Source organism: Dunckerocampus dactyliophorus, chromosome 8 (genome assembly GCF_027744805.1).
Source record: "Dunckerocampus dactyliophorus isolate RoL2022-P2 chromosome 8, RoL_Ddac_1.1, whole genome shotgun sequence".
NCBI lineage: Eukaryota > Metazoa > Chordata > Actinopteri > Syngnathiformes > Syngnathidae > Dunckerocampus > Dunckerocampus dactyliophorus.
In genome coordinates, this window is record NC_072826.1 from 29,973,268 (window position 1) to 30,000,767 (window position 27,500).

At 40.6% G+C, this 27,500-nt stretch overlaps 1 protein-coding gene across 3 annotated transcripts; it reads left to right on the plus strand.

Moving 5' to 3' along the window:
* prkcda (protein kinase C, delta a) lies at window positions 1–27,276 on the plus strand. Of its 3 annotated transcripts, XM_054783442.1 has the most exons (18): window positions 1–108; window positions 5,530–5,663; window positions 5,722–5,921; window positions 6,002–6,068; window positions 10,077–10,233; window positions 10,620–10,651; window positions 13,091–13,176; window positions 14,932–15,061; window positions 15,139–15,239; window positions 16,178–16,274; window positions 16,360–16,490; window positions 18,297–18,470; window positions 18,534–18,625; window positions 22,298–22,360; window positions 22,471–22,609; window positions 24,380–24,568; window positions 25,844–25,972; window positions 26,059–27,276. In XM_054783442.1, exons 2-18 carry the CDS (start codon window positions 5,555–5,557, stop codon window positions 26,215–26,217), a joined length of 2,055 nt encoding a protein of 684 aa, XP_054639417.1. In that variant the 5' UTR covers window positions 1–108; window positions 5,530–5,554; the 3' UTR covers window positions 26,218–27,276. The 3 variants fall into 3 exon arrangements, with proteins under 3 accessions (XP_054639417.1, XP_054639415.1, XP_054639416.1); XM_054783440.1 differs by having other exon boundaries at window positions 18,297–18,625; XM_054783441.1 differs by having other exon boundaries at window positions 24–108; window positions 5,533–5,663; window positions 18,297–18,625.
* The last annotated feature ends 224 nt before the right edge of the window (window positions 27,277–27,500 follow it).

Sequence of the window (27,500 nt, forward strand, 5' to 3'; positions counted from 1 at the left end):
GGGAGCGCGCGCCGCCGCCGCCACACTTCCTCAATCAGAGAGTAGGAGGGAAAAAAAGGAGGCGAAGAGAAACAAGAACAAGTTTGCGGTCCTACAAACAACAACGAGGTAAGTCTGTCCTTAACTTGCATTTTGTTGGTTTGTCGAGCGTTTCACACCCTTTTACGTGTCCCCGTTGAAATAAAAAACATATTTGTCGAGACTTTAAAGTCACCTTTTGATGAGTGTGACATTAGCTAGCTAGAAGCGATGCTGCTGCTGCTGGATTTTTTTTAAAGTTTATTTGGCAGTAAAATAAGTAAGATGAGCTGGTGCAATGGTGGAATATGTCAAATATGTAAAAACAAAAAAGTCCACCAACCAACTTTTGCCTTTGGCGCCGATAAAATCATTCTTGTTTGTTTCTGCTGTGATGGTGTGTTGTTTACATTACACTTGATTTGTTTGTACAGGACTAAACAGTTTGCGCTTCGGTAAAAGGACAAAAAAAAATTGAACCCCCCCCAACTAATCCCCATCCATCCAGTTACTATACTACTTGTCCTCGTTAGGGCCCTTAAACACTAACAAGTGAAGAGCATCGAAATAGTACAGTATTACGCTCCTGTCATATAGAGGATCTTTGCTCGTGCTTCTCTTAATTTGGACTGTATGACTACATTAGCCGTTTGGTGAGGTAAAAGTAATAATAATAATAATAATAATAATAATAAAAAGAAACCGTAAATAATAGAGATGTTTTATTTGAGGTTACCGCATCAACTGATGCCGATGTAGGCAGCGTGTAATTAACACATGGTGCTGCTGTGGGGAAAGGTTTACATTTTTAAATGTGAGAAATAGATATCCTTAATTGTGCTGAACGATTTGACGTTGGAATTGGATGAAAAATGTTGTAGTGAAGTAATTAAGGTCAAAGGAAAAGTGGGAATGATGTCGGGAAAAGGTGGAATTTTTTGAATGTTAGTTTGAAGCCCTGGATGTGTGTAATGTTTTCATGGTGGAATGGTTTCATTCATTTTTTATTTTTTGGAAAATCTGGGAGTTTTTTTAAAAAACTGAAATAGTCGCATAGGATTCCTGAACGAGCTGAACGATCTGACGCTTGAATGCTGTGAATCGGTTGAAAAATGAAGGAGGAGTTAGCGGACAAAAAATGGCGGAATAAATAAAAAAAAAATATGGAGAAACGTATTCAAACAATAATGGATTTGATTTTATGTAGCGCTTTTCAAGACACCCATGGCACTTCACAATAAAGTGAAGCCGTTATTCATTCCCTCCTAAAGTCACACGCTGATGGTGGTAATCTACATCTGTAGTCACAGCGGCCGTGGGGTAGTCTGACGGAAACGTGGCTGCCAATTCGCAGGTGGGTGAAGTGTCCAGAAACCGGACCTGCTCTTCTCTCCTGAGCCGCTGCCGCCCAAAATGATTATATGAGCAATAGTCGATTCATGCATTCACCAATACGAACCCAATGAAATAATGAGAACACATGGTATCAAACATCTGTAGATGTACAAAGTTCTGACAAAGAACAACAAAGCGGCCAAGAAGAAAGTTGCTGCGTGACTCGGGGTGATTCTTCTTGAGCTGTGATGTTAGATTAGAAGTATCGAAGGACGCTCCCCCCCCCGCTAAAAATAGCCATCAGAGGTGGCGTACGCTGTGTTCTGTAAAAGTACCACGGGTCAGCAGCGCTTCTGCTGTGGAAAGGATGACGCCGGCTTGCCATGATGGATGGGAAAATGTGGGCAGAAAGTGCATCTCCTAACGGCGCCCAATCTCAAGTGTTAACACCACAGGTGTGTATGTTATATAATAATACATAATTGAATAAATATTAATTCATTCTTTCATTATTATATTTATTATTGCTCTTGTATTATTCAATACTAGTAGTAATGGTATTATTAGTATATGTGTTTAAAAGAAAACTAAAATAGAAAAACCAAAAACTTCCCAAAAGACAACATTTATCAGACAACGTATTGTAATATTCATGAAAATAATATTTTATTGATCGTAAATCACAATAAAATGTCTGATTTGGTTAATCAAACAATTATATCCTATTTATTACTTTTTTTTTGTTTTTTTATGTAAAAAAACAAATGACAACACAAAACAAAAAAGAGACGTTTGCCAGAGAATAAGAAGACGGGGCAGGAGGGATCGGTGTTGCCAACTTTGTTGCTATAGCTCACCAGTAATCGGACCCTTTTAGATACTCTTTTTCCCAAAAGTGACACATTTAATCTCGTGGAGAGCCTTTTGGCGACTGACATGAAAGCACGCATCACTTGTCTCAACGGGCAGCTGGGACGTAAGTCTTTGTGGCAGGCCATTTGACACATGATGCCATTCAAAAACAATATATTTTAAAACAGTACATTTCAATACAGCGTACAAACCATATGATTTAACGGTTAGATTTGTTGATGTAGACGTGAATCTGAATAAAGAAGTAAACTGTGTAAAAGTGGCATTCTTCCAGTATGGCGTAAGGCCGCCGCGCAAGCTTTCAGGCGCAATGATAAAAAGGGTTATACATTTTGGAAATACTGGCAATTATTGTGTTTTAAAAAAATAACACGCAGTCAGAAATCCCACAGTTTTGCATGTTTAATGCGAGCGGCTACTCGTCCCACTTTGTTGGACGGTCCGTCTGAACGCACCATCTCACTTTTCACCCGCGCGGCACAGATATTTATACAAGTATTGATGTTTTGATTTCACAATCAATTTGAGAGCATGAAGAGATGGTATTGGAACAATCGATATTTTAGCATCCGTCCGCACATCAAACTACCTTGTAACTTTGTCCCACGCTGCACAGATAGACTACTATACTGTGTTTTTACCCTTTATCTTACACCTCATATTAGCTCCCAAATGATGATACTATGTGGGAATACATAAAAGGTCAGGTTTGATGACCTTATTGAGTGCTAATGTGCATACAGTATTTGTTGGGTACACAACCTCTCTGAAACACAAAGTCCAGGCTGGTACTGCTGGATGGTGGCTCTGTATTCATTTTGTGCTTTTCATTTGATGTTGTTCCTGTCGTAGTTTTACACAATACATTCTAAATAAGGTCAATTAGATGGCTGTAATGTAGGCGCTGCTACTGTTTACATCCATTCTCGTCTCCGGTGACGGTAAGATACGGGAGCATGCATGACAATCCTTTCGCCGACTTGTTCAAGACAACCGGTTGCTAGTCTTGCGATACCAGGTGGATGTCTCTACAGTTGATTGGTCTAAGGATGTGTGACTGATTGTTGTCCGCTCACATCGGTTTATCCCTCGCAATCCTACAAGCAGCGGATGGGATGGAAAGCGACATCAGCAGTTCTGAGCATATTTGTTTTGCTTTTCATGTTTTTTACTGGCTTTTTGCAAGTACCTCACGGCTCATGATGCAAATTTGACGCCAACCTCCGCACCCGCCCCTGCCGCAAACAGACTGCAGCCCTGTGGGGAACACTGCTGACTTATTACTGTATCGGTCTTATCAGAGCGCAGAAACTAATTTTTGTTACTAATTCAATGATTTGGGACTGTTCTCTGCCATCCATCGACCATCTCACCTCTATGTTTCTGCATCACCATGCACTGGTTGGCACATTGGCAGCAATTGTGAATGCATTGTTGCATTCAAATTGAGACGGGAAGCCAAGTGTTCTTCTGTTGCAATAAACCTGTTAGCTAAGATTGTGGAGTAACAGTCCTTGCTAGCAACCACATGTTTGTGTCATTCAATTAGCACACGCGCTGCAAGGAGCCCATACATTGTCCATATGCAGAGGAAGTACAGTAACAGACATGTTGTATTTTTGGAGAAAGGCGCAGCGTTGCAGTGTGTACGGACACCAATCAATCATGACTGACCTCATTCACGCAGTACACTGTTTGTATTGATTACACTCCAAAACTCAGTAGCCACCGTCAATGAGTGACTTTGGTGCAGGAAACCCCGCCCCCACCAAGCCACCACCGCCACCACTTCTCTTTCTTAGTGCACATTTTGCTCCCCATCTTGCTTTTCTGGTGTAAGTGTGGGCGGTTACGGGTTTAGGAATTGCACAGCTTCCCGTGGAGTGCTGAAGGCTTGTTTTTGGAGTAGGGACATGTCGAGGCTTGCTTTGTGCCGCGCAGGCACGTCCTCCATCTTTGGAGCTGTCGACTTTCAGGCTACCTACCCACATACTGTACACAGACACTGAACTGGAGTAGCATTTGACGTGATAGTCCAGGGGCGTCAAACTGGTTTCCAGCAAGGGCCACATTGCAGTTATGGTTACCCTCAGAGGGCCACGTATATAGTTCTATTTATCATCATTTTTTTAATAATGTATAATAATTCATTATTATATTTTTCATATATAACTAATTAACAATTGGATTTGACAGCAAAAATGATTAACTTTTCTGTCAAAATGGACAACAAATACATTTAACAAGTGCCTTTTTGATTTCATTTAAAAATTTTGTTCACTTTTTTAAAGATTTAAGTATATTTAAATAAGAAAAAAGTAAATATATATTTAAGGAAATTGCAATAATATTACAAATAATAATTAAAATAATATAAAATATAAATATTAAAAAGTAAAAAGAAAATTAATATTGCAATTATAAAATATATAGAAATATTTATAACTGTTGTTAATAGTGAATAATACTTTATTATATTGATTTCATTAATAACAACTAAAAAATAGTAATTTTAAATTTGTTACAATATACGATACGATATTACAAATTATATAAAATATAAATATTCAAACGTAAAAACAAAATTGATATGAATAATAAAATTAAAAATATATAGAAATATTGATAATAATTTTGTTAATAATGAATAATATTTTTATATAAATTTTCATTAATAACAAATAAAAATAGTCATTTGAAATTGGATTTGACAACAAAAAATATGAACTCTTTTCGTCAAAATTCACAACAAAGACATTTAGTGAGTGTCTTCTTGATTTAATAAAAAAATGTAATCAATTTTAACTTAAGTTAAAAGTAAATGTGTAAAAATATTTTACAATAATATTACAAATAATAAATAAAATAATAAAACTCTAAATATTAAAAAGTAAAAACAAAATTAATATTAATAATTAAATGAAAATATATGTACTGATACTTTTTAAAATAATATTAAAATAAGTGTCTTTTTGATGTGCATTATTTCCATGCCACATAAAATGATATGGCTGACCGAATCCATCCCCCCAGGCCTCGATAGTCCTTGACAAAACCCATGTGAAATTTCTGGTAGTAATCGGCATAACCCTCATTTGAACCACCGACAAAAATTCAAGTGTGAACGCGCCCTTTGTCTATCTCCATCTGCTCAAAGGACAAATATTGTAAAAAAAAAAAACCAACAACAAAAAGCCACATTAAGGATGCGGTGTATGATTGTTTGGCTAGTGGAGCTCATGGGGTGTCATTTGATATGTCCGCCAGCCAGGTAACAGTCCCTTGTTTATCTGCCTTTGCTAGCAGGTGACTCCTGGCACTCGTCACCATGCCTCCTTTCTTGAGGATCGCCTTCAACGCCTTTGAGCTGGGCGTCCTGGCCCCCCTACCCGATCCCCCTTTCTGTGCAATCAAGATGAAGGAGGCCAAGACGACAGGTAAGAAAATCTGCATGAGCAAAGTCTCCAGGAAAGTCACATCATTTGTTTTCCCCAGAACGAGGCAAGATACTTGTCCAGCAGAAACCCACCATGTATCCCGCCTGGAAGGCCAGTTTTGACGCACACATCTACGAGGGCCGTGTGCTGGAGGTGCTGCTGATGAAGACGGCGGAGGAGCCGCTGGCTGAGGTCACTGTTGGCGTGTCTGTGCTCGCCGAGCGCTGTAAGAAAGCCAACGGGCGTGCTGAATTCTGGGTAGGACGCCTCAGTCGGGCCTGTTTTGCCAAGCTGTGGTAAGGCCGTGACAGTTCCTGAGTGTGTGCTTTTGTGCTCAGGTGGATCTCCATCCTTCTGGTAAGGTGATGATGGCAGTGCAGTACTTTTTGGAAGGAGCGGATTCAGGTAAAAAGATTAGTATACTTTTATGATTGACTAAATTATCTTGAAGTGCACAAAATCCCTCACTTTGCTTAAAGTTTTACCGTTCCATGCATCCATCTTGTTCCACTTATCCGAGGTCGGGTCGTGAGGCCAGCAGCCTAAGCAGGGAAGCCCAGACTTCCCTCTCCCCAACTACTTTGTCCAGCCTCCTCCTGGCGGATCCCAAGGCGTTCACAGGCCAGTTGAGAGACATAGTCTCTCCAACGTGTCCTGAGTCTTCCCCGAGGCCTCCTACAGGTCGGACGTGCCCTGAACACCTCCCCAGGGAGGTGTCAGGGATGCATCCTGACCAGATGCCCGAGCCACCTCATCTGGCTCATCTCAATGCGGAGGAGCAGTGCTTCTACTCCAAACCTCTCCCGGATGACAGTGCGGAGAAAACTCATTTTGCTTGCTTGTACCTGCGACCCGCATTATAAGATCCTGCCCAAGTGGAGGAGTTTAAATTTGAGCATTCCAACATGGAATAATACTAACATTTTTGCTTACTGTAACTTTGTTTGGCGTCATAGTGTCTTATTTTGCAGTCTTAGTAAAAATAAAACACATTGTTCAGAACACTCAGAAATACGCAGTGCGCTTGAACGGCTCATTAGATACGTGGTTGTTCATTGTTCTGTGTGCATTTTCAACAAATAAAGCAACCACACACACATAATGAAGTTTATTACATGATTCCCTTCCTGAAATCTGTCTGTAGTGTCCCAAGTGGAAAAGAACCACTATCCAATCTTCACAGAGACTGATAGAGTTGTTCATCGTTCCATGTACGTTCTATGAGCTAGTAAAACGCACACACACACACACACATATCTTAAAGATGATTAAATGGTTCTATGGCTGAAATCTTTCTATAGTGTCCCAATTTAAACAAAAAAAAAACAACTATCCATTCTTCACAAAGGCTGATACAGAGTTGTTGATCATTCAGTGTGTGTACTATGAGCAAATAAAACACCCACACAGACATCATCAATCATTCCATTCCATTCCATTCCATTTTCCTCCGCTTATCCGGGTCCGGGTCGCGGGGGCGGCAGTCTCAGTAGGGAAGCCCAGACTTCCCGGTCCCCGACCACCTCCTCCAGCTCCACCGGGAGGACACCAAGGCGTTCCCGGGCCAGCTGTGAGACATAATCCCTCCAGCATGTCCTAGGTCTTCCCCGGGGCCTTCTCCCGGCTGGGCATGCCCAAAACACCTCACCAGGGAGGCGTCCGGGAGGCGTCCGGACTAGATGCCCGAGCCACCACAGCTGGCTCCTCTTGATGTGAAGGAGCAGCGGCTCTCCTCTGAGCTCCTCCCAGATAACCGAGCTCCTCACCCTGTCTCTTAGGGTGAGTCCCGCTACCCTAGGAAGAAAACTCATTTCAGCCGCTTGTATCCGCGATCTCGTTCTTTCGGTCATGACCCAAAGCTCATGACCTTAGGTGAGGGTGGGAACATAGATCGAACGGTAAATTGAGAGCTTTGCCTTCCGGCTCAGCTCTCTCTTCACCACGACAGTCCGGTACAGCGACCGCATTACTGCAGACGCTGCGCCGATCCGCCTATCGACCTCACGCTCCAACCTTCCCTCACTCGTGAACAAGACCCCGAGATACTTGAACTCCTCCACCTTGGGCAGCACCTCATTCCCAACCCGGAGGGAGCAATCCACCCTTTTCCGACTGAGAACCATGGCCTCGGATTTGGAGGTGCTGAGTCTCATCCCAGAAGCTTCACACTCAGATGCAAACCGTCCCAGTAAACGCTGCAGGTCACAGCCCGATGAGGCCATCAGGACCACATCGTCTGCAAATAGCAGAGATGAGATCCTAGTGCCCCCGAACTGGACTCCCTCGACACCTTGGCTGCGCCTCGAAATTCTGTCCATGAAAATTATAAACAGAATCAGTGACAAAGGGCAGCCTTGGCGGAGGCCAACGTTCACTGGAAACAGGCTTGACTTACTACTGGCAATGCGAACCAGGCTCCTGCTCCAGTTGTACAAGGACTGAATGGCACGTAGTAGCGCGCCACCAATCCCATACTCCCGGAGCACCCCCCACAGGACACCGCGAGGGACATGGTCGAATGCCTTTTCCAGGTCCACAAAGCACATGTAGACCGGTTGGGCAAACTCACAAGTACCCTCCAGTACCCTTGCAAGGGTGTAGAGCTGGTCCAGTGTTCCGCTACCAGGACGAAAACCACATTGCACCTCCTGCAGCCGAGGTTCGATTAACGGTCATACCCTTCTCTCCAGCACCCTGGAATAGACTTTCCCAGGGAGGCTGAGGAGTGTGATCCCCTATAGTTGGAACACACCCTCCGGTCACCCTTCTTGAAAAGGGGGACCACCACCCCAGTCTGCCAATCCAGAAGGGAATAGTCGGGCCGGGATCTGTCTGTCTATAGCAGGGGTCACCAACGTTTTTCCTTGTGAGAGCTATTTTTACAAAATGAAAATGGCCAAGAGCTACTCATTTTTGTACCATTTATTTTCAAAGCTTATTTTAAACCCAAACAAAGCGAATATGCTTGTTTTACCAGAACATTAACAAAATGCTGGTGTCCACAACTCACATTTTGTATTTCAGAATGCATTTCTTTCTACTTTCATTATTAACTGGAAACCTGAATGAAAAGCAGGCTTGCGGTCACCTCATGTGGTCGTGGGGGGCTACCTGGTGCCCGCGGTCACCACGTTGGTGACCCCTGGTCTAGATTGTCCCGACTCGTAAAGAACCACGATCCAGTCTTCACAGGGACACCAAGGTGTGGATACTTTGTTTGGGCACCAAGGGCATGAAAACCGAGACATAATTTTGGCAATGTAAAAAAAAATGTAAATAATTAATGTCAGAAGATGTCGTGTCACAAGATCTCGCAAGATTACAAGGTGACAAGATTTCTTGGTCAGAAAAAAGTGTCTCGTGGACACTAGTCCTGGGACGGTCATAAATACATGTATGAATCACAGATTCAATGAAAAGAGTAACTTATAATTTAATATACAGTATTGCCATGTGCATGCGTGTCTGTTTTTTTCACTCTGTGCATTGCTTTCAGCACCTTGGCGCGTTTGTTCCATAGTGAGCCCTTTTGTCAGTCATACAGTCTCTTTGTCTCGGCGAGTGGAGGCGGGGCCGCTAGCGTACACACAGCGCGCAGAAGAGAGTAACGTAGCAGAAATTATATTAGTAGATTGCAATATATTGTCATAGATTTTTTCATATTTCTTTATGGTACTTTTCTTAAAAGTAAAGTTAAAATCCAATCTCGTCTCGTTCTCGTAGACCCAATCTCGTGTATGGTCTGGTGACACCCCTGTCATATGATATAATATACTGTAGAAGGTTCTACGGTATAGAAAATTCCTGGCATTGCTTATCATTTTACCAATGCAGCCTGGAATAATGCAAAAAATTTTAGTGAACTTGTAACGAAATCATACCTGGAAATTGAATATGTACATGTTTGCTACGCAGTAAACTGTAGCTAAAATGTGTATACAGTATAGCTCATATTAAAGTTGCAGGTGAGCCTAAAACCTAATTCGACTTCTTTTAAAGCCAAAGTATTGACCTTTAAGTACTCACGGTAGCCCCCCTGGTGCGGAATAAAGAAAAAAGTGGAGCCCAAACACAAACGTCTCACATCCTACAGCGAGACTTGCGTGTGTTCATGAGAGAGCCCTATGAACCTTGCAAGTGGCTGATTGAGAAAAATGGGTTTTCAGAGCAAGTGAGGAAAGTGGGTGACTATTTTTTTTTTTTTCTGCTGTCGCCTAACTTGAGCATTCATCAAATACCAGGCTGATAAAGCCTTATCTGTTATCCTTGCAACACGTACACACACACACACACACACACACACACACACACACACACACTTTTCCTGCACTCTTCCAAAGCACGTAAAGTATGAAAAGAAATGTACAGTAAAAGTGGATTGTGACGTGTCAGGCGCTCTGGTATCTCTTACAGAGAGTAAGCAGGCGGCCAAAGAAGAAGAGGCTCCCACCCTAAATCGCAGACGAGGTGCCATCAAGCAGGCCAAGATCCACTTCATAAAGAACCACGAGTTCATCGCCACCTTCTTCAGGCAGCCCACATTCTGCTCTGTGTGCAGGGAGTTTGTCTGGTTGGTGCAGCCTACTTTCTGCTCCTATAAACAAACCTTCATGGGAATTAAAGGGGGAAGGGCAGATCTTCCTGCTCCACTCTGCCAGTCTGATTTCTGTCACACTTTTGAAGAAAGTGCAGTTCTCCTCTCCAGATGCACCACCCACTTGTTGTTGTGCTGTTGGCATATTCACCCTAATGGTGGCACGCCTCCACATAAAACTGGTGAAACTCTTTGTGGTCTCACCTGACAGGAAGTTGACGCAAAAGGGGAATGGTTACACAAACCGGCAGGGGCGCACCACAGCTGCCGATCATCACGTGCAAAGGATCAATCACTAAACTATTCAAACTGATGTCATCACACATTGATCGTATGCTAATCGTGTTTCCTTTCCCTCGCAGGGGACTCAACAAGCAAGGCTACAAATGCAGACGTAAGTCATTCTAACGTTGTGCTTGTAACCCTTTAACTCATTCAGGGTCCCTGACATGATTCATCAACTTGGCGTAAATATGTTATATATAGTTTGTAATTACGTTCAACATTGTTCGATTTTTCTGAAAGCAAAGGGTAAATTTGCAAAAATGACATTTATAGTTGATGGCGCCGGCCACGATGAGCTAGCTCTCGCAGTTCAGCGTCATTTCCGGAAGTGACGCCATCGGGGTACTATCGCTCAGGTAAACAAACATAGCGGCGTATGAGACACAGAATGTTTACAGTGATTATAGCCAGGATTTGAGCCACGCTTCAATAATTTTGGAGGAAGAAGAAACATTTGGAAATGAAATAGAGAACTTGCAGAGCGTGGACTTAATCCTTAAGACATGGAGAAGACGATTGGTCGCCTTCAAAACACAGAATGGTAAGTGTAAATGACTCTGCGGTTGCTTATCCTTCAATGAATGTTTTAAATCTGCTTCTTAATGAGCGTAAAGGAGTGGTTATAGCCTTTTTGATTGTACTGTATATGTGGCCGCCATCGCAGCTGCTGTCACCGCTACCCCCACAGTAGACATATGGCTGTGAAAAGGTGTGTATATGACATGTATAATGCTTTGCAGCCTTGTCGCTATCATGGAATAGTGTTTAGAAGACATGAGGTAACAAGACATGACTTAGTCTCTTGTGCCAACTTTGACATAGTGGTCGTTTTTGTTTTTTGCCATGTGTACCGGCGGAATAGCGTCCTTTTTCAAAATGCATTCTTGTGTAATTTCAAGCCAAATGCTCCGAGTAAAGGTGTTCAGATATTGTGAACATCCAGCAGCAACACAACATTTTGGAACGACTACTGTGTTGTTGAAAAATATACTGAACCAAGTCGACCGTCTACATCGAGAAGTGTTTGTTTACTCTGCTTTAGCTGAGAGGTGTCACCCCGATGACGTCACTTTCAGAAATGAGGCTGAACTGCGAGCTATTTTGTCATGGGTGGCGCCATCAACTATAAATGTAATTTTTGCAAATTTACCCTTAGCTTTCAAAAATGGAAGAATGTAGGACATAATTACAAACAACATATACAGTAATATATTTAAGGACAGTGGATGAATCACGTCCGGGACCCTTTAAGTCTCTAAGTGACGTATACCAAGCATTTTAGTGTGCTTGTCATGTGACTACCCCAGGACCTGGCTTCCCTAAAAGACCGTGAATGTGTCAAGTAAACACCTGCGGGAGCTAGCTAATTTCCAAAAGCTTATATTTTGTTTTTAAAGTGCTCATGACACCGAAATACGTTGGAAAACAAAAACAACATGAAAGTACTCCCTTAATGAAACATGTTTGTCATATTGCTGTCATAGATAAATAAACCATCTTGGTTGTGACATCACTGCGTTCCGGGTACTAGATTCGAACACATGCTGCCATTAACTCACCGCAAAGCCAAGAAAGTGACACATTCACAACAATAACACAATAACCACATTCACTCATATTGTACGATTTATTGCACACACAAAAATAAAAAATTTTTGACCGGCAATATGTGACACAGACAACTGGAAAATAAAAGACCAGGGATCAGCAATTGCTGCTTATTTATCTCTGGGATGAAAGCCCATACAATTATTCTGAGATTCCTCGAATTGATCTAGTCACAAAATATGTATTTACTGATTGAGACTGACAGATAGGCTAGAAAGACGAGTGACTGCAAGCAATTCAGGTCTAGACAACTTAAGGGGGACACCGGCCATGAACGCACGCCAAGAAAGTGACATGTTCACAACAATAACAACATTCATTAATATTGTGTTGTGAGGAGTATGATGTGTTTGACTGGAAGTGATACAGTGGCTACAACAGCGTGTTCATTAGGAATTAGCACTGCATTAGCCACCATGAGCACCAGGCTGGCTACCATGGAGCATATTAGCAGGAAAAATGGGGATTGACTAACGCTTTTTGACTTTTTATTTCCATCTGGGCATTATGGAAACATTTGGCCCACGACGTTTGCCGAGGCAAACAAGCTTGCTCCGTCGCCTCGCGGGTTCCAGCAAAAGACTTCAACACAATGAGCAGGCATAATCTAAACAAATATACAACAAGCAACAGAAACTCATCCAGAACTGGACCGTAGCAATTGAGAAAAGCAGAACTTCCAGGTGACGTCACCCGGAAGAGTTGATGAAAATTTACAATTATAAATATTTCAATATTCGTTTACACATCTAGCACAGGAAATATGCTTTTCAATGGCTTTTTTCAAGGCAGGAAGAACAAGATTAACATGTGTTTTGGTGTCATGAGCGCTTTAAAGGTCATTTTAAACCCTCGTTTTAAACAACTCTAATGCTGTCGTGGGGTGTCTATCCCCACATTTGTAAGTAACTGCAAATATTGTGTGTATTTTCTTGGCCAGAATGCAACGCAGCCATCCACAAGAAATGCATCGACAAAATCATTGGCAGATGCACCGGCACTGCTGCCAACAGTCGGGACACTGTGGTATGTAACACATCTCTCTGCACGACACAATACACACTCCCACTCACATTATACACATTACACACTCACGCACTACCATGTCTCTAACTGTCACGCCAAGATCTTTAAAGGAAAAGTGCACTTTTGCCCATCATCCACAATGCCTATGTGAGACATGAACACACGTCTTTCTCTTTTCTGCGCGTTCTAAAGATATAAAAACAGCTAAAAAGACGGAGCTAAGAATGCACGTAGTGGGACGCACATATTCCGCCTTACAACACCTCCAAAAAGCTCCATCAAGGTTTTCTGGTTTTCTATCCATGCTGTGAGCATGTCGTTAACAGGTACCGTTCCTGATAACATGGAATACTTTTAGTATTTTGGGAACTTCCTTCCCGGGTGCGCTGATTGAAAACACAGTATCAGTGGCGGCCGCTCCCAATATGTAGCGTTAACCTTTCGCTAGTGGCCAGAGGCTTTGTGAGCGAGCATGTGGTGACCCATAGCGAGCTGGCATGGTGTGGCGAGGTGTCACTACGCCAGTAACGTAGTTCTTGGGCGTAACAATGTTAATAACAATAACTAGAAAAGCACTTGGAGAGTACAGACCTCCGCCAAGCGACATAGTTCTCCCCCATATTGTGATTTACAGCATAAATATTAGTCCTACATGTATTTTATCTCCATATTTAGATTCCTTGACCATGAAAACATAGCATTAGCAAGTGGATTCATAATATCATCAATATTACTTCAGTAGTTATAAAAAAAAAAAATGGCATTTTCCGTAATGGAGGTTTTCTTGGTGATCTAGCTCCATAGCTTTTAAAGATACGACAGATCCAGATTCCACAGTGTCTCCTATTTTTTCATATTCTGGATTAGAGTATCCGGAATGATACCATGATCTGGATCAGTCTTTGATATTTTATAGAACCTGTTGAAAACTTCTGTTTTTTTTCCCAAGAGCTCTGACCAATTTTTGTGGAGTTATATACACAAATGGCGAAAATCGTCCTATCTTGCATTGTTAAAGAACCCTTTAAAAAATGTCTGGATCCAGAAGGTGATCCGGATCAACCCCAAAATGTAATCAGTCCTTCCTTATCACTTCCTTATTCCGACAATTCCTCACAATTTCATCCAAATCCATTCAGAACTTTTGAAGGTATTTTGAACACAAACCAACAGATAAAGGCCAGCAAAAACACAACCGCCTTGGCGGAGGTAATAACAATGTCGCTGTAGCTTGGTTAATATGCAGGTCACATTATGGAAAGAGAGCGTTGTTGGCGCTTTTTGGAGTTTTTTTCAGAAGGCTTTATAGGCGGAACAGGTGCGTCCCATGACGTGCATTCTTAGCTGCCTCTTTTTAGAGCTTTTTATATCTTTAGAACACACCAAAAAGATAAAAATGTATGTTCAAGTCTCACATAAGCAGAATTCCCCGCCAAAAGTGCACTTTTACAACAGAGGCAGACACCAGTCAAGGTCCATGTCCTGTCAGATCATCAATATTAAGGATAAAGATGTTGACTGACCTAGATAAGAGCTTGATGGAATTGATCAAGCACAAATATCCACACTGGGGGGGACATGCAAGATGGGTGGGGTCAATGAAGGCACCTTTGGGAACAAAACAAGAGTTTGGGAGTTGAGAAAGGCGACAAGATGAGGCAGATGTGCAAAGCCATGAGGTGTTGCAGACCCCTCACACGGATTCCTTCCTTACGGCTCAGTAACGGCGACAACGAAACTTGTTTGTCCCCGCAGTTCCAGAAGGAGCGCTTCAACATCGACATGCCGCATCGCTTCAAGGCCCACAACTATATGAGTCCCACTTTCTGCGACCACTGTGGAAGCATGCTGTGGGGTCTGGTCAAGCAGGGCCTGAAATGCGAAGGTAACACCTGGCAGATATGAAGGACCTGACCGCTGGCCAGCACGGAAGTGGGAATCTGGTCTTGGTTGTGTTTGCAGATTGTTGCATGAACGTTCACCACAAGTGTCAGGATAAAGTGGCAAACCTTTGTGGCATCAACCAGAAGCTACTCGCTGAAGCGCTTACACAAGTCAGCCAGGTGAGAGCAAAGCAAAGCTGCTACCCGCAACGGATGGTGGGTGATTGTTGTTCTGTATTGGCTTACCTGTTCTGTATTGTGCATTTATTTTTGAGTTAAAATGAACTCTAGGGCCCGACCGATGAGGATTTCTTTGTCTGATTCCAATATACGGGACAAACATTTTTTTGATGACCGATACATGGGGCGATTACATTTTTCAACCAGAAAATTCCCGTGGAAATTGTGATGTGCATGCCCCATGTTGTGTGCTCCTATATCGTGCCATGTATAATTTAGCATTGTGACATGAGTAAACCACCTAAAATGCTAACATGCTAGCGGTTAGCATGCTAGCGGTTAGCATGCTAGTGCCTAGCAAGATAGCACTATGTACCGAAAGTGCCAAGGCATTTCTGTATTGTCCCTGCATCATGCTATGTCTGTATTTACTTGAGAAAATTAGCTAAAATAAACATGCTAACAGTTAGCATGTTAGCATCAAAAATGCCAAGACTTTCCTATAGTGTTCCAACATCATGCCATGTGCACTGTGTGTGTCCGCTAGCGACTCCGCCTCCACCCACAGAGACAAAGAGTCTGTATGATTAACAAAAGGGTTCATTCCGTTCATGCTGTCAACGCGCCAAGGTGCTGAAAGCAATGCACAGAGTGAATCCTCTTCCTGCCTGTTTGGAGGCGGGAGACGAGGAAAACAGACACGCATGCACATGGCAAAATATTGAGGCCGGCAAAATGGTCATTTCCGTTTATTGTGAGTAATTAATTTGTTTATCATACCAGGGCCTAGTGTCCACGAGAAAAAACATTTTCTGAATGAGAAATCTTGCTACACCCTTACTGTAAAGTCAAACCCCCCCCCCTACTGTATGAAACGTATGTGTGGATGTGTTGCCCTGGTGTCTTCTTGGAGAACGACTTCTTCTTTTCACCACCAGAAATCCTTCATTCGCCGTTCTGATCCAAACCTTCCAAATCTGCCTGATATCGGAATCTATGATGAGGTTAATAAGCTGTCTGAACTGGATATCAACGGTCAGTGGAACCTTGCCTTTCCAAACAGGACTGCACTGAATGATACAATGGAATAACATCCCCTCCTCCATTGTTTGTTTATTAGATTCAAGTCAATATAGCAGAATATGGGGCGGGTCCAGTCCTCGGCCTCAGACACGCCTGACTCATCTGACCCACATCAACGTGGACGACTTTGTCTTCCAGAAGGTCCTGGGAAAAGGCAGCTTTGGCAAGGTAAGCAAGCAGCTGTCGTGTTCAACACCAGCCAGGGTTGATCAGATTGGCGAGTGAGAGTCATGGTGAGGGATAATGCCAAGGAGAAGCCAGAGCTTGAAAACCCTCTTCTGTCGTCGTCATTGTTTGGGCAATATAGACAAAGACAAGTGGGTATGATTGTTCAGGAGATATGGGGAACTATGAATCAATACTGCACTTCTACCAATATTCCAGCAATATTTACTTTGATATATCCTTTGTTAATTTTACTTTTACTGTGTCTTTGTCAACTATTTCATCAGCTATAATCAAGTTATTACCGTCATTAAGTCGCTTGTACATTAAACAAATGGATTGCGACTGATGTGAAACGGATGAGGGGTAGGATTACGGTAAATAAGCTTTGCTTCTTCCTGCCCCTTTTGGGACGTGAGGAATTGTGAATGGTGTGATGTGATGTGCTGTGCTTCAGTGTCATTTATGTGTTTATGTGTTACGTTCAAGATGGTTACCATTACTTCACTAAACATAAAATCATCATTCACACTCTTCAATCTGTGGAAGCTTGTTTCCACCACTGAAAGAAAAAAAACTTACATAAAAAAGTCCAAATTATTAGATAAAAAGTTGACATTATGAGATGAGAAAGTCAGAATTATGAGATAAAAAGTCTAAATTATGAGATAAAGTCATAATTATGAACTAAAAAGTCAAAATAATGAGATAAAGTCAAAATTATGATATAAAAATTTGAAATTATGAGCTAAGGTCATAATTATAAGATACAAAGTCGAAATGATGAGATAAGAAAGTAAGAATTACAAGATAAAAAGTCGAAATTACGAGAAAGTCATAACTATGAGATAAAAAGTCTAAATTATGAGATAAAAAGTCAAAATAATGAGATAAAGTTGAAATTATGAGATAAAAATGTGAAATTCTGAGATAACAATTTTAAATTATGAGATAGTCATAATTATGAGATACAAAGTCGTAATTATGAAATAAAAAGTAAAAATAATGAGAAAGTCGAAATTATGAGGTAAAAATTTGAAATTATAAGCTAAGGCCATAATTATGAGATAAAAAGTCATAATCTTTAGATAAAAAGTCAAAATAATGAGATAAGAAAGTGGAACTTATGAGATAAAGTAATAATTATGTGATAAAAATTCAAAATTATGAGATAAAAAGTTCTAATTATGAGATAAACAGTTGAAATGACAACATAAAATTTCATGATGAGATAAAAAGTCATAATTATGAGATAAATAATTGAAATTGTGAAATAAAATTTGATAATGATGAGCTAAAAAGTGGAATTATGAGATAAAGTCATTATGAGAGAAGTCATAATTAGGAGATAAAAAGTTGAAATTGTGAGATAAACATTGATATTGCTGAGCTAAAATGTGTAAATTATGAGATACATGTGCATGTGCCGAGTGCCATGTGACGAAGGCGCCAGTGAAGGTGGCACATGCCCAGTTTTATATGTTCAAAGACAATACATTCAAAGTCTTACTATGTCTTAATACTGTATGTCTACTATATTGGGTACTAGGAAAGTAAAGGTGACTATAGGGCTGTTATTTCACGTCTAAAGGCTTCTATAAAAAGCGTAAGTAGAAGGTCATCAATAGGTTTTCTATGCTCTTAACTATGAAATGATTTCATTTCTAAATAAGGAATCCCATTTCACGCAATTCACTTATCATGGTTGGGTCTGGAACCAATTAACCGTGATACATGAGGCACGACTGCATATCATAATCATCATGTCATTTGTAAAGACTCCCCCCTAAAAGATGATGTGTGCGTCAGGTTCTCTTGGCAGAGCTGAAAGGTCGGGAAGAGTACTTTGCAGTGAAAGCTCTGAAGAAGGATGTGGTGCTGATGGATGACGATGTGGAGTGCACCATGGTGGAGAAGAGAGTCTTAGCTTTAGCCTGGGAAAACCCTTTCCTCACACACCTTTACTCAACTTTCCAGACTAAGGTACATCTTATCATATTGTATATCAGCTGCAGTGACAACTCACAACGGCGCTGTTCCCTGCAGGAGCATCTATTCTTCGTGATGGAGTACTTGAACGGCGGGGACCTCATGTTTCACATTCAGGAAAAAGGACGTTTTGATGTCTGCAGAGCCACGTAAGAAACGACTCCGCGTTTGTTGCTCAGCAAAGACATGGAAAGCAGATGCGAGCAGTGTTTATTCTGCATGCGTCCTATCTCTTTGTCTTCCTCACTTTATGGGATTTTTTTGGACTTTAATATCATCGACTGTACCTCGATGGGCCGAGGCCGGGCTGGCGTCCTTTCACTGTGCTCATTGCTCATGAGCACAGTGACCTTGTAAGGACTCAGCTCGTCTAAGTGCTTGTGTGCAGCTTGTAGAAGGAGCTATCAGTCACCACTGCCAATATGTGTGCATTTTCCCTACCCGCCACGCATTTTTGACGCTTCAATAGCAGGTAAATCAAATCACGACTGTCTTGACACTACCTACACCCACCTTGCAAAAAAAGGTAAAATGATTCATTGCACCTGGGAGGACTCACAGTAAAGGTTGCTTTAAGTGTTGCTCTTGCAGCCTGTTTTACACAACACAGCATCATGTTCCCCGCAAAGAAAAAAAATCAGGCTACCAGAAGAGAGAGACAGGAGAGGGAAAGATTTGCTTCCTTTCTACAAACCTTACTTTCAACTACAGTCGTGTCTCGTTTATGGCGGTTAATTGGTTCCAGACCCGACCGCAATCAGTCAATTTCCGCAAAGTCGGATTCAGTATTAATAAATAGAATATTTTCATAGTTAGGGCATAGAAAATCTGTTTATAATCTTCTACATAGGTTTTGTAAACATTTTTAGAGCCCTCTAGACGTGAAGTAACTCCCCTATAGTCACCTTGACACTCCTATTACCCAATATATATAGACATTATCACAGTAAATAAGACATATTGGACATAAATAAGATAAGCTCCTTGCTGTTTTTTTCTGGACAGCGTACTTCCAGAGTAATTCCTTGCGGCTTTAGATGGCTTTACACACGCGTTAGCCAGTATAGTAGACACAATAAGAGTAAATAAGCCATTTAAGACGTAAATAAAACTCTTGCTACAGCAGCGTCACAGTAAATGTGTTCCCTAGGGAACGAACCTTAGTGACGAGTCTAGTGCCTGTCTCGTGGAACAGTTACTGACACCTAGTGGCCAATGTAGAATACAGCACTACATGCTGTTGTATTTGTATTTTAGTTCATGTAGTTAGTTCATTTAGCCAATTTTATGCTTGAAAATGTTTCATTTAGCCCAAAAATAAGTACAATTTGATTACATATGCATGGTTTTGTACTAATAGCATTTAGAGAATTAAAAAAAAAAGAGCAGTTATCAGAGCTATTTTTTAATGTTATCAGATTTAGCATATCAGACCGACAATTAATCAAGACGTGCACCCCTAGTATAAGGTCTTTAAAGTACACACACACACACACAATAAGTTACAACCATCTCATCTCCTTCATGTTGAAGCAGAGCATCTGGCCTGGCTGAGCGACTTTGCCCAGTGGTTATGTACTTCAAGGAGAAACACAAAAGAACAACATCAAACACTAACAACATGGAATGACCCTACAAGCAGGAGATGATAGAAGAAACATGCTTTTTTTTGTTTTTTATCTTGTCTTGGCTTTGGTCTCTGACGCTCCTCTGCCAATGATGGCAGGATGATGTTTGGATAATCTTTCCTACAAAGAGATGAGCTTCTCTCCTCAGGTGACATTTAAAAGAAATATTATGCCTGCTGCTTTCCAGTAGATCTGATGTGCTTGAATATGTAAAGGCTCTGTGTATGTGCGTGTGTGTGTGTGTGTGTGTGTGTGTGTGTGTGTTTGTTTGCGTGTGCGCATCAGTGTGCAATGGAATGTATGTGCTGCACTTGGTGATGCAATATTGTTTCCTCAGGCAGTAACTGAACTGCCCACCGAGCGTCAAAAGGCCTGTTAATCTACACAGACCTCGCTCTAACCGAACGACAAGCAGCACATTTAAAATGATTTATATTGGCTTCTTCACAAACAGCACATAGACTTTTAAGTACACAACAGTAGAAGCTTTTTAGAAATCATTGCAGAAAATAAGTAACTTAGGCCTTTTATAAGTATTCCCTGTGCAATAATTTCATCAAGCAAGAACCCCCAAACCAGAGAAAAGCAATTTTAGTTGAGAAAAAAATGTAAAAGACAGCACTGTTGCATGGATATCTGATTTCTTATTGTCCAAACCGGCGCTTGTCTGTAGTGTTCATGTTTGAAACATTTGGGAATACAAATATATACTGTGGAAAGTCTGTGTTTTCACACAGGACTGCAGTCTACAGTATTTGTGCCTATTTCAATGTATATGAAATATTCTGTAATTTAAAATAATGAAAATATAATTATATTTTTAAATAAAAAAATACAATTTCAATGCACATTAAATATTTTTTGTTAAAAATAATAAAATAAAGTCAAGAAAATGTAATATAATTTAATTTATAATTTAAAAAGGTAAAAAAAACCCACTAAATAATACCACAATTTAAATATTTTTTAAAAAGTATTAACATAATACAATAAATTATTTTTAAAGTTTAAAAAATAATACAATGCATATAAAATATTTGTATGAAAAATAATATAATGAAAATATAATTGAATTTCATTTATAATTTAAAAAAAAACACAAAATAGTACCACAATTAAAAAAATACATTAAAATAAATAATTTTGGTGTGAAAAAAAATTGTACAATTACAATGCATATAAAATATATTTAATTCAAAATCTAAAAAAATATATAATTATTTTATATTAAATTAAATTATTTTATATAAAAACACAAAATAATACCACAATTTAAATATTTTTTTAAGTATTAAAATAATACAATAAAACATTGTACACTTACAATGCAAATAAAATAATTTAATTTGACATAATAATATAAAATAAAGAAAATATAATTTATAATTTAAAAAGTAAAAAAAAAAACACAAAATAATAATACCACAATTAAAATATAAACAAAATATAAAATTACAATAAAAGTATTTTTTAAGTTTTAAAAAATACACTTACAATGCATAAACAATATTTTTAATTAATAATATAAAATAAAGAAAATATAATTTAGTTTATAATTTAAAAAAGTTAAAAAATATATAATACCACCAAAAAAAATTGTATTTAATATAATATTGTATTATATTAAAATAATACAATAAAAAAATGTATAAGAAAAACAAGTGTCTTTTTTTGTTTGTTTTTTTGCATTATTTCCAGGCTTTTGCAGGCCACAAAAACAATATGGTGTTCTGAATCTGGCCCCTGGGCCTTGTGTTTGACATCTGTGTCTTCTAGGATAGATAAAAGGATAGATAATAGTAATTGAATAGGAATAATTGTGTTTAAATCGTAAAGTCATAGAGTGTTATTTTTATATATCTCATACAATGTAATTACAATAAATAGTATAATGATATGAAAATAAGCATTCATTGAATTTGTATGTTATTTAATAGTGTTGTTTTTTTCCTTGTCTGTACTTGACACGCGTGACAAGTGAAGCGCTTCAGAGACACACGACTCTTTTCATCTCGCAGCCGCTGTTGGGTTTCACCTGATAGCAGCATTACCGGCTTTCCTACCACTCCATACGCACGTCCTCCTCAATAATTCACGTTTGCGCTGAAACGGGTTGTCGTCGTAGTCTCGCTTCCTGCCCAGTGGCGAGTTGCTGACATCTGGCTTGTCTCTGCCTCATCTTTGTCTTTGCAGGTTTTACTCTGCTGAGATCATTTGTGGCCTTCAGTTCTTACATTCCAAAGGGATCATCTACAGGTCAGACAGCTAGCCTGCTTTATGGCACGTTGTGTCGCATGCTTTTGGCACAATAAAGTTCAGTCCAAGTTGCAAGTATAAAGCTTATTTTGTTGTGTTTTTTTTTTCAGAGATCTAAAGTTAGACAATGTGATGCTGGACCACGAGGGACACATAAAAATAGCTGACTTTGGCATGTGCAAGGAGAACGTGTTCGGAGAGAACCGCGCCACCACTTTCTGTGGCACACCTGACTACATTGCCCCTGAGGTGGGCGGTGTGATGAATGTATCTCGCTTGCTGGATACTCGCTGCTCTGCAAACAATGCGGGGAGCCCCCTGCGCAGAAATCCAGCATAGTCGTCCCTCCCTCGCAAATATCGCAGTTCGTTTATCGCTGATGATGGCTGTTTCGTGGTTGCATACGGCCTCCATCCATCCATCCATCCATTTTCTATACCGCTTCTCTTCTTCAGGGTCGCGGGGGCATGCTGGAGCCTATCCCAGCTGACTTCGGGCGACAGGCGGGGTACACCCTGGACTGGTCGCCAGCCAATCGCAGGGCACATATAGACAAACAACCATTCACACTCACATTCATACCTATGGACAATGTAGAGTCGCCAATTAACCTAACATGCATGTTTTTGGAATGTGGGAGGAAACCGGAGTACCCGGAGAAAACCCACACACGCATGGGGAGAACATGCAAACTCCAAACAGAAATGCCCAGGGGAGAATCGAACCCAGGCCTATTATTAGTAAAAAATATAGATGCATATTTAAGCAAAGTACAAATACACAGCACTACATTCACAATTGTGAATGTATTCTAGATTTGCCACTGGGTGTCAGTGTTCGTCACTTAGGTTACAGAGGGAACACATTCACTGTGACACTGCTCCAGCAGGGAGTTTTATTTACGTCTTACATGGCGTATTTACTCTTATTCTTTCTACTATATAGGGTAACACGAGTATAAAGGCATTTAAAGCCACAAGGAATAACACTGGAAGTACGCTGTCCATAAAAAAAAACAAGAAGGAACTGATAACGTAGGAGTTTCTTATGTATGTCTAATATGTCTTATTTTCTCTTATGTCCACTATATTGGTTAATAGGAGTGTAAAGGTGACTATAGGGGTGTTATTTCATGTCTAGAGGGCTCTAATAATGTTAAAAAACATATTGTTTTTATTAATACTGAATCCTACACGTACTGCGGTTGGGTCTGGAACCAATGAACCGGCATAAACGAGGGATTACTGTCTCTTTTATCACAGTTCATTTGTTCCAGGCCCGACCTTGATAAGTAATTAAGTAAGGATTCCTGATTTAGAAATGGAATATTTTCGTAGTTAGTGCTTTAAAAAAAACACCTTTAAAATACACTTTAACATGATTAGAGTCCTCTAGACATGAAATATCACCCCTATAGTCACCTTTACACTCCTGTTATCTAATATAATATAGTAGATATAATAAGAGAAAATAAGACACATGCTCGTGTATGTTGCTGTAAATGTGTTCTGGTGCTAGGGGAGCTGAGTTGGGGTGGCAGACAGGAAGTGATGTCGAGGGTACAGAGTTGAGTTTTAGCTTTGCGTGGGTTACGACCGCAACAGTATCCTGTGGTAGGGGGCAAACATTTACACACCACTTTTTTTTTTAAGCCCCCAAGGGAATATTGTTTGCATAAACTTGAACATGAAACATTATGAAAGAGGAGTCAGGTGCCATTGAAATGAGGAACAGGTTTGAACTACAGTAGGCCCCCCTCTATTACGGGTTGAGCTTTGAGACCACACCTGCACATGGTGAAAAACCTCCAGTAAATGTTAAGTCCATAAAAATGTCTATTTTTGACACACTCCTCCCCCTCTAAACCTTCCTGCTAGCTTGACATTGATGTTCTCCTCCAATTTCAGATCAACATTTGTAAAAAAATGTATTGTGTTCTTTTATTGGTGAAAATGATGTACTAGTGTTTGTGTGTATACCAACAAGGAGGCTGATTTGTCCTGTGATGTTTGATGGCAGATCCTGTTGGGCCAGAAATATTCTTTCTCAGTGGACTGGTGGTCGTTTGGCGTGCTGCTGTACGAAATGCTTGTCGGGCAGTCCCCCTTCCACGGAGACGACGAGGATGAGTTGTTTGAGTCCATCCGCATGGACACCCCTCACTATCCCCGCTGGATCAACAAGGAGGCCAAGGAGCTGCTGGAGCGGGTCCGTACCATAAGTGCCATACACCCCTAATCAGAATGTTAAGAGCAGTTGAAAATGCCAAGCATGTACATTTTGCACTGTTGGAGCTTAGGGAGGTTCTAAGTAGAGCTTCAAATTGCAAAAAGAATAAATGGGAGTGAGACATATAGCAATTTATTGCAAAGAAGCATTCAAGTTAAATAGGCTGTTCATCAGTGTAAGGCAATAGCTCAAAAAAAGCCTAAAATAGGAATAAAATGTCTAAAAAGGAGTGAGTAATGAGTAGTTGTGCCATTCCTGTTAATGAGGTGAAAAATGGCTTTGGGTGTGCTTGATGCCAGTGTTTCCAGGAGACTAGTGGGAAGGTTGCTCCAGGTGGGGAAGATGGCTTCACTGTCTGGAACACGCGTCCATTTTTGTAAATCCATCCCCAAATGTTCTCCATTGGATTTAGAAGAGAGGGAACACGCAGGATGGTCCAAAAGAGTGATTTTATTCCTCTTTGTGAAGTCCAGCTTTGTCCTGTTGAAAAAGCCAGTCATTACCACACAGACGAGGGCCTTCAGTCATGAGGGATGCCCCCTGCGATATCTCCACATAGCCGGCTGCCGTTTGACACCCCTGCACGACCTGAAGCTCAATTGTTCCATTGAAGGATCATGATGGTGGAAAACATTTCAGGCGTGATCTCCTTGTCATGCCAGTAACGTTGGAAGCCATCAGGACCGTCAAGGGAGAATAAAACATTGAAGGAGACCAGGCCTTTGAAGATGTTTCTTTTCTAGCAGATGGTGTCTGCACTCGGCACCAGTAACAACCTTCATTTGGGCCGAGGATGGTCCCGTGTCTTGACGAACAGCCAATGGGATCCTCGGGCTCAGGACCCGTGTCATTTTTTTGGGGTCCTCCACTTGACTTTTATTGTTCCATGAGCCTCAGGATGTTTGAAGAAGCCATGGCAGTGTGAATACCTGGCACTAAATTGCATTCAATCCACATTTTTGCCAACATTTTGCCTTTTAAAGGCTGTGCTCTTCAACTTTTGATGAACAGCCTATTTCACTTGAATGCATCTTTGCAATAAGTTGCTTTTTTGACTTCTTTTTGTATTTTGAAGGTCTACTTAGAACCTCCTTAAGATCTAACAGTGCAAAATGTACATTCTTAACATTGTTCACCAGGTGTTACCATTTTGATGGGAGTGTATGTATTTAATTTACATATCCTAGTGATTTGACAGTAAGAATTGAATGCAGGCATTGTTTTCCTATCTTTGTTGAATTTGTCTCTCTGCAGCTGTTTGAAAGAGACCCAACACGCAGGCTGGGCATCATGGGTAATATCCGTTTACACGCCTTCTTCAAGTCCATCGACTGGCAGGCCTTGGAGAGCAAAGAGGTGGAGCCACCCTTCAAGCCCAAAGTGGTATGACACACACACACACACACACACATTCTGTCTGTGATGTTTCAAGTTTGGTGCTGAGTGTGTCCATTTTCCGCTGATGACAGCGAGCAGCCAATGATTGCAGCAACTTTGATCGCGAGTTCCTGAGTGAGAAGCCTCGCCTGTCCCACAGCGACAAGAACTTCATCGACTCCATGGACCAGTCCGCATTCGCCGGCTTTTCTTTCATCAACCCCAAGATGGAGCTCCTTTTAGAGAAGTAACTCTGGGATGAATAAGTGTTAGGGGTCGCGTACCTCGTCTTTAGGTACAATCCACTTCTTGTGTCACATGGTTCAACTTGCCAATCAGCTGGTCCGCCAGCAGTGTTTGTGTGACCGTATTGTAAGCACAAATGACTCGCCTTTAGGTACAAGTAGATTGTTAGCGCATTACGAGGAACTGGCACTGTATAAATCAACCTTATTGGATTTGTGTGCATGCATCTAGCTATTGTGTAGCCTCAATACATAATAATAATCATAATATTAATAATAATAGGGTGGTAGGCTGAAAAACTCGTACATTCCATTTAATGCAGGGGTGTCCAAAGTGTGGCCCATATGATGGTTTGTTTGTTTATTTTAATAAAATACTCCATAAATTTCAAGTTTGTGTATACAGTAAGGCAAATCTGAATTCTTCTCCTCTTAACGCGGCCTGCTCCCCCGGCCACGCCTACTCTGCTGCCATGAGGCAGGAAACTATGGCTGTGAAGTCTTTAGCTCCCGAGTAAACTAAAAAATCCTCCCATTGCTGCTCACTTTGGTCTAGATAAACAATTCTTCCATCTGAAAAAGCACTTTCTGGCTGCCATTTTCAAGAAAAAGCAACAAACGATACTGACCAAGTAGCCATACATGTTTGGTTTTAGCGCGTTTTACAAATTTAGGGCCCAAATTATTTCATTTGTCAGCAGGAGTTTGAACACTTGGACACAGTTTGGATTTTTTTGTCACTGCTGCCATCTTGTGTTGTATTTTTGTAGTGCTCAGTTCAAACCAGTAAGAAATACAAATTTAAAAAATAAATAAATTCTTCATTAAATGTACATACAGATCAACAAAAAAGGGATTCTTTGTTTTAATATTTTTTGTGCAATTCCTTCCTTTGGCTGGATGTTAGGGCGCTAAAGAACATAGCTGAAATTGTGTATATATAGATAATAAAAGTGTATATTGGTGTAACATGTATATTGGTCGCTGTGGATGTTTTGTTTTTTTTTTTAACCGTCTCTATCTCTATTTTGCATCTAATTAAAAACCACCAAAGACTCCAAACCACACCTGAGTTGGATGGTCTTTTTTTTGAAGCAGGAAATTATTTTATCACACTTTCACAGCGCTTCACTTTTCCCACATTTCATTGCAAAATTTGGCAGGAAGCAAAAGAAAACAAAATAACAATTGGCATATTGCAAACTCACTGATCAGTGTGCAAACTGGATTGGATGAACACGTGAATGTACGCCCGCAGCAACGTCATACGTATCACGTGTGACGTCATC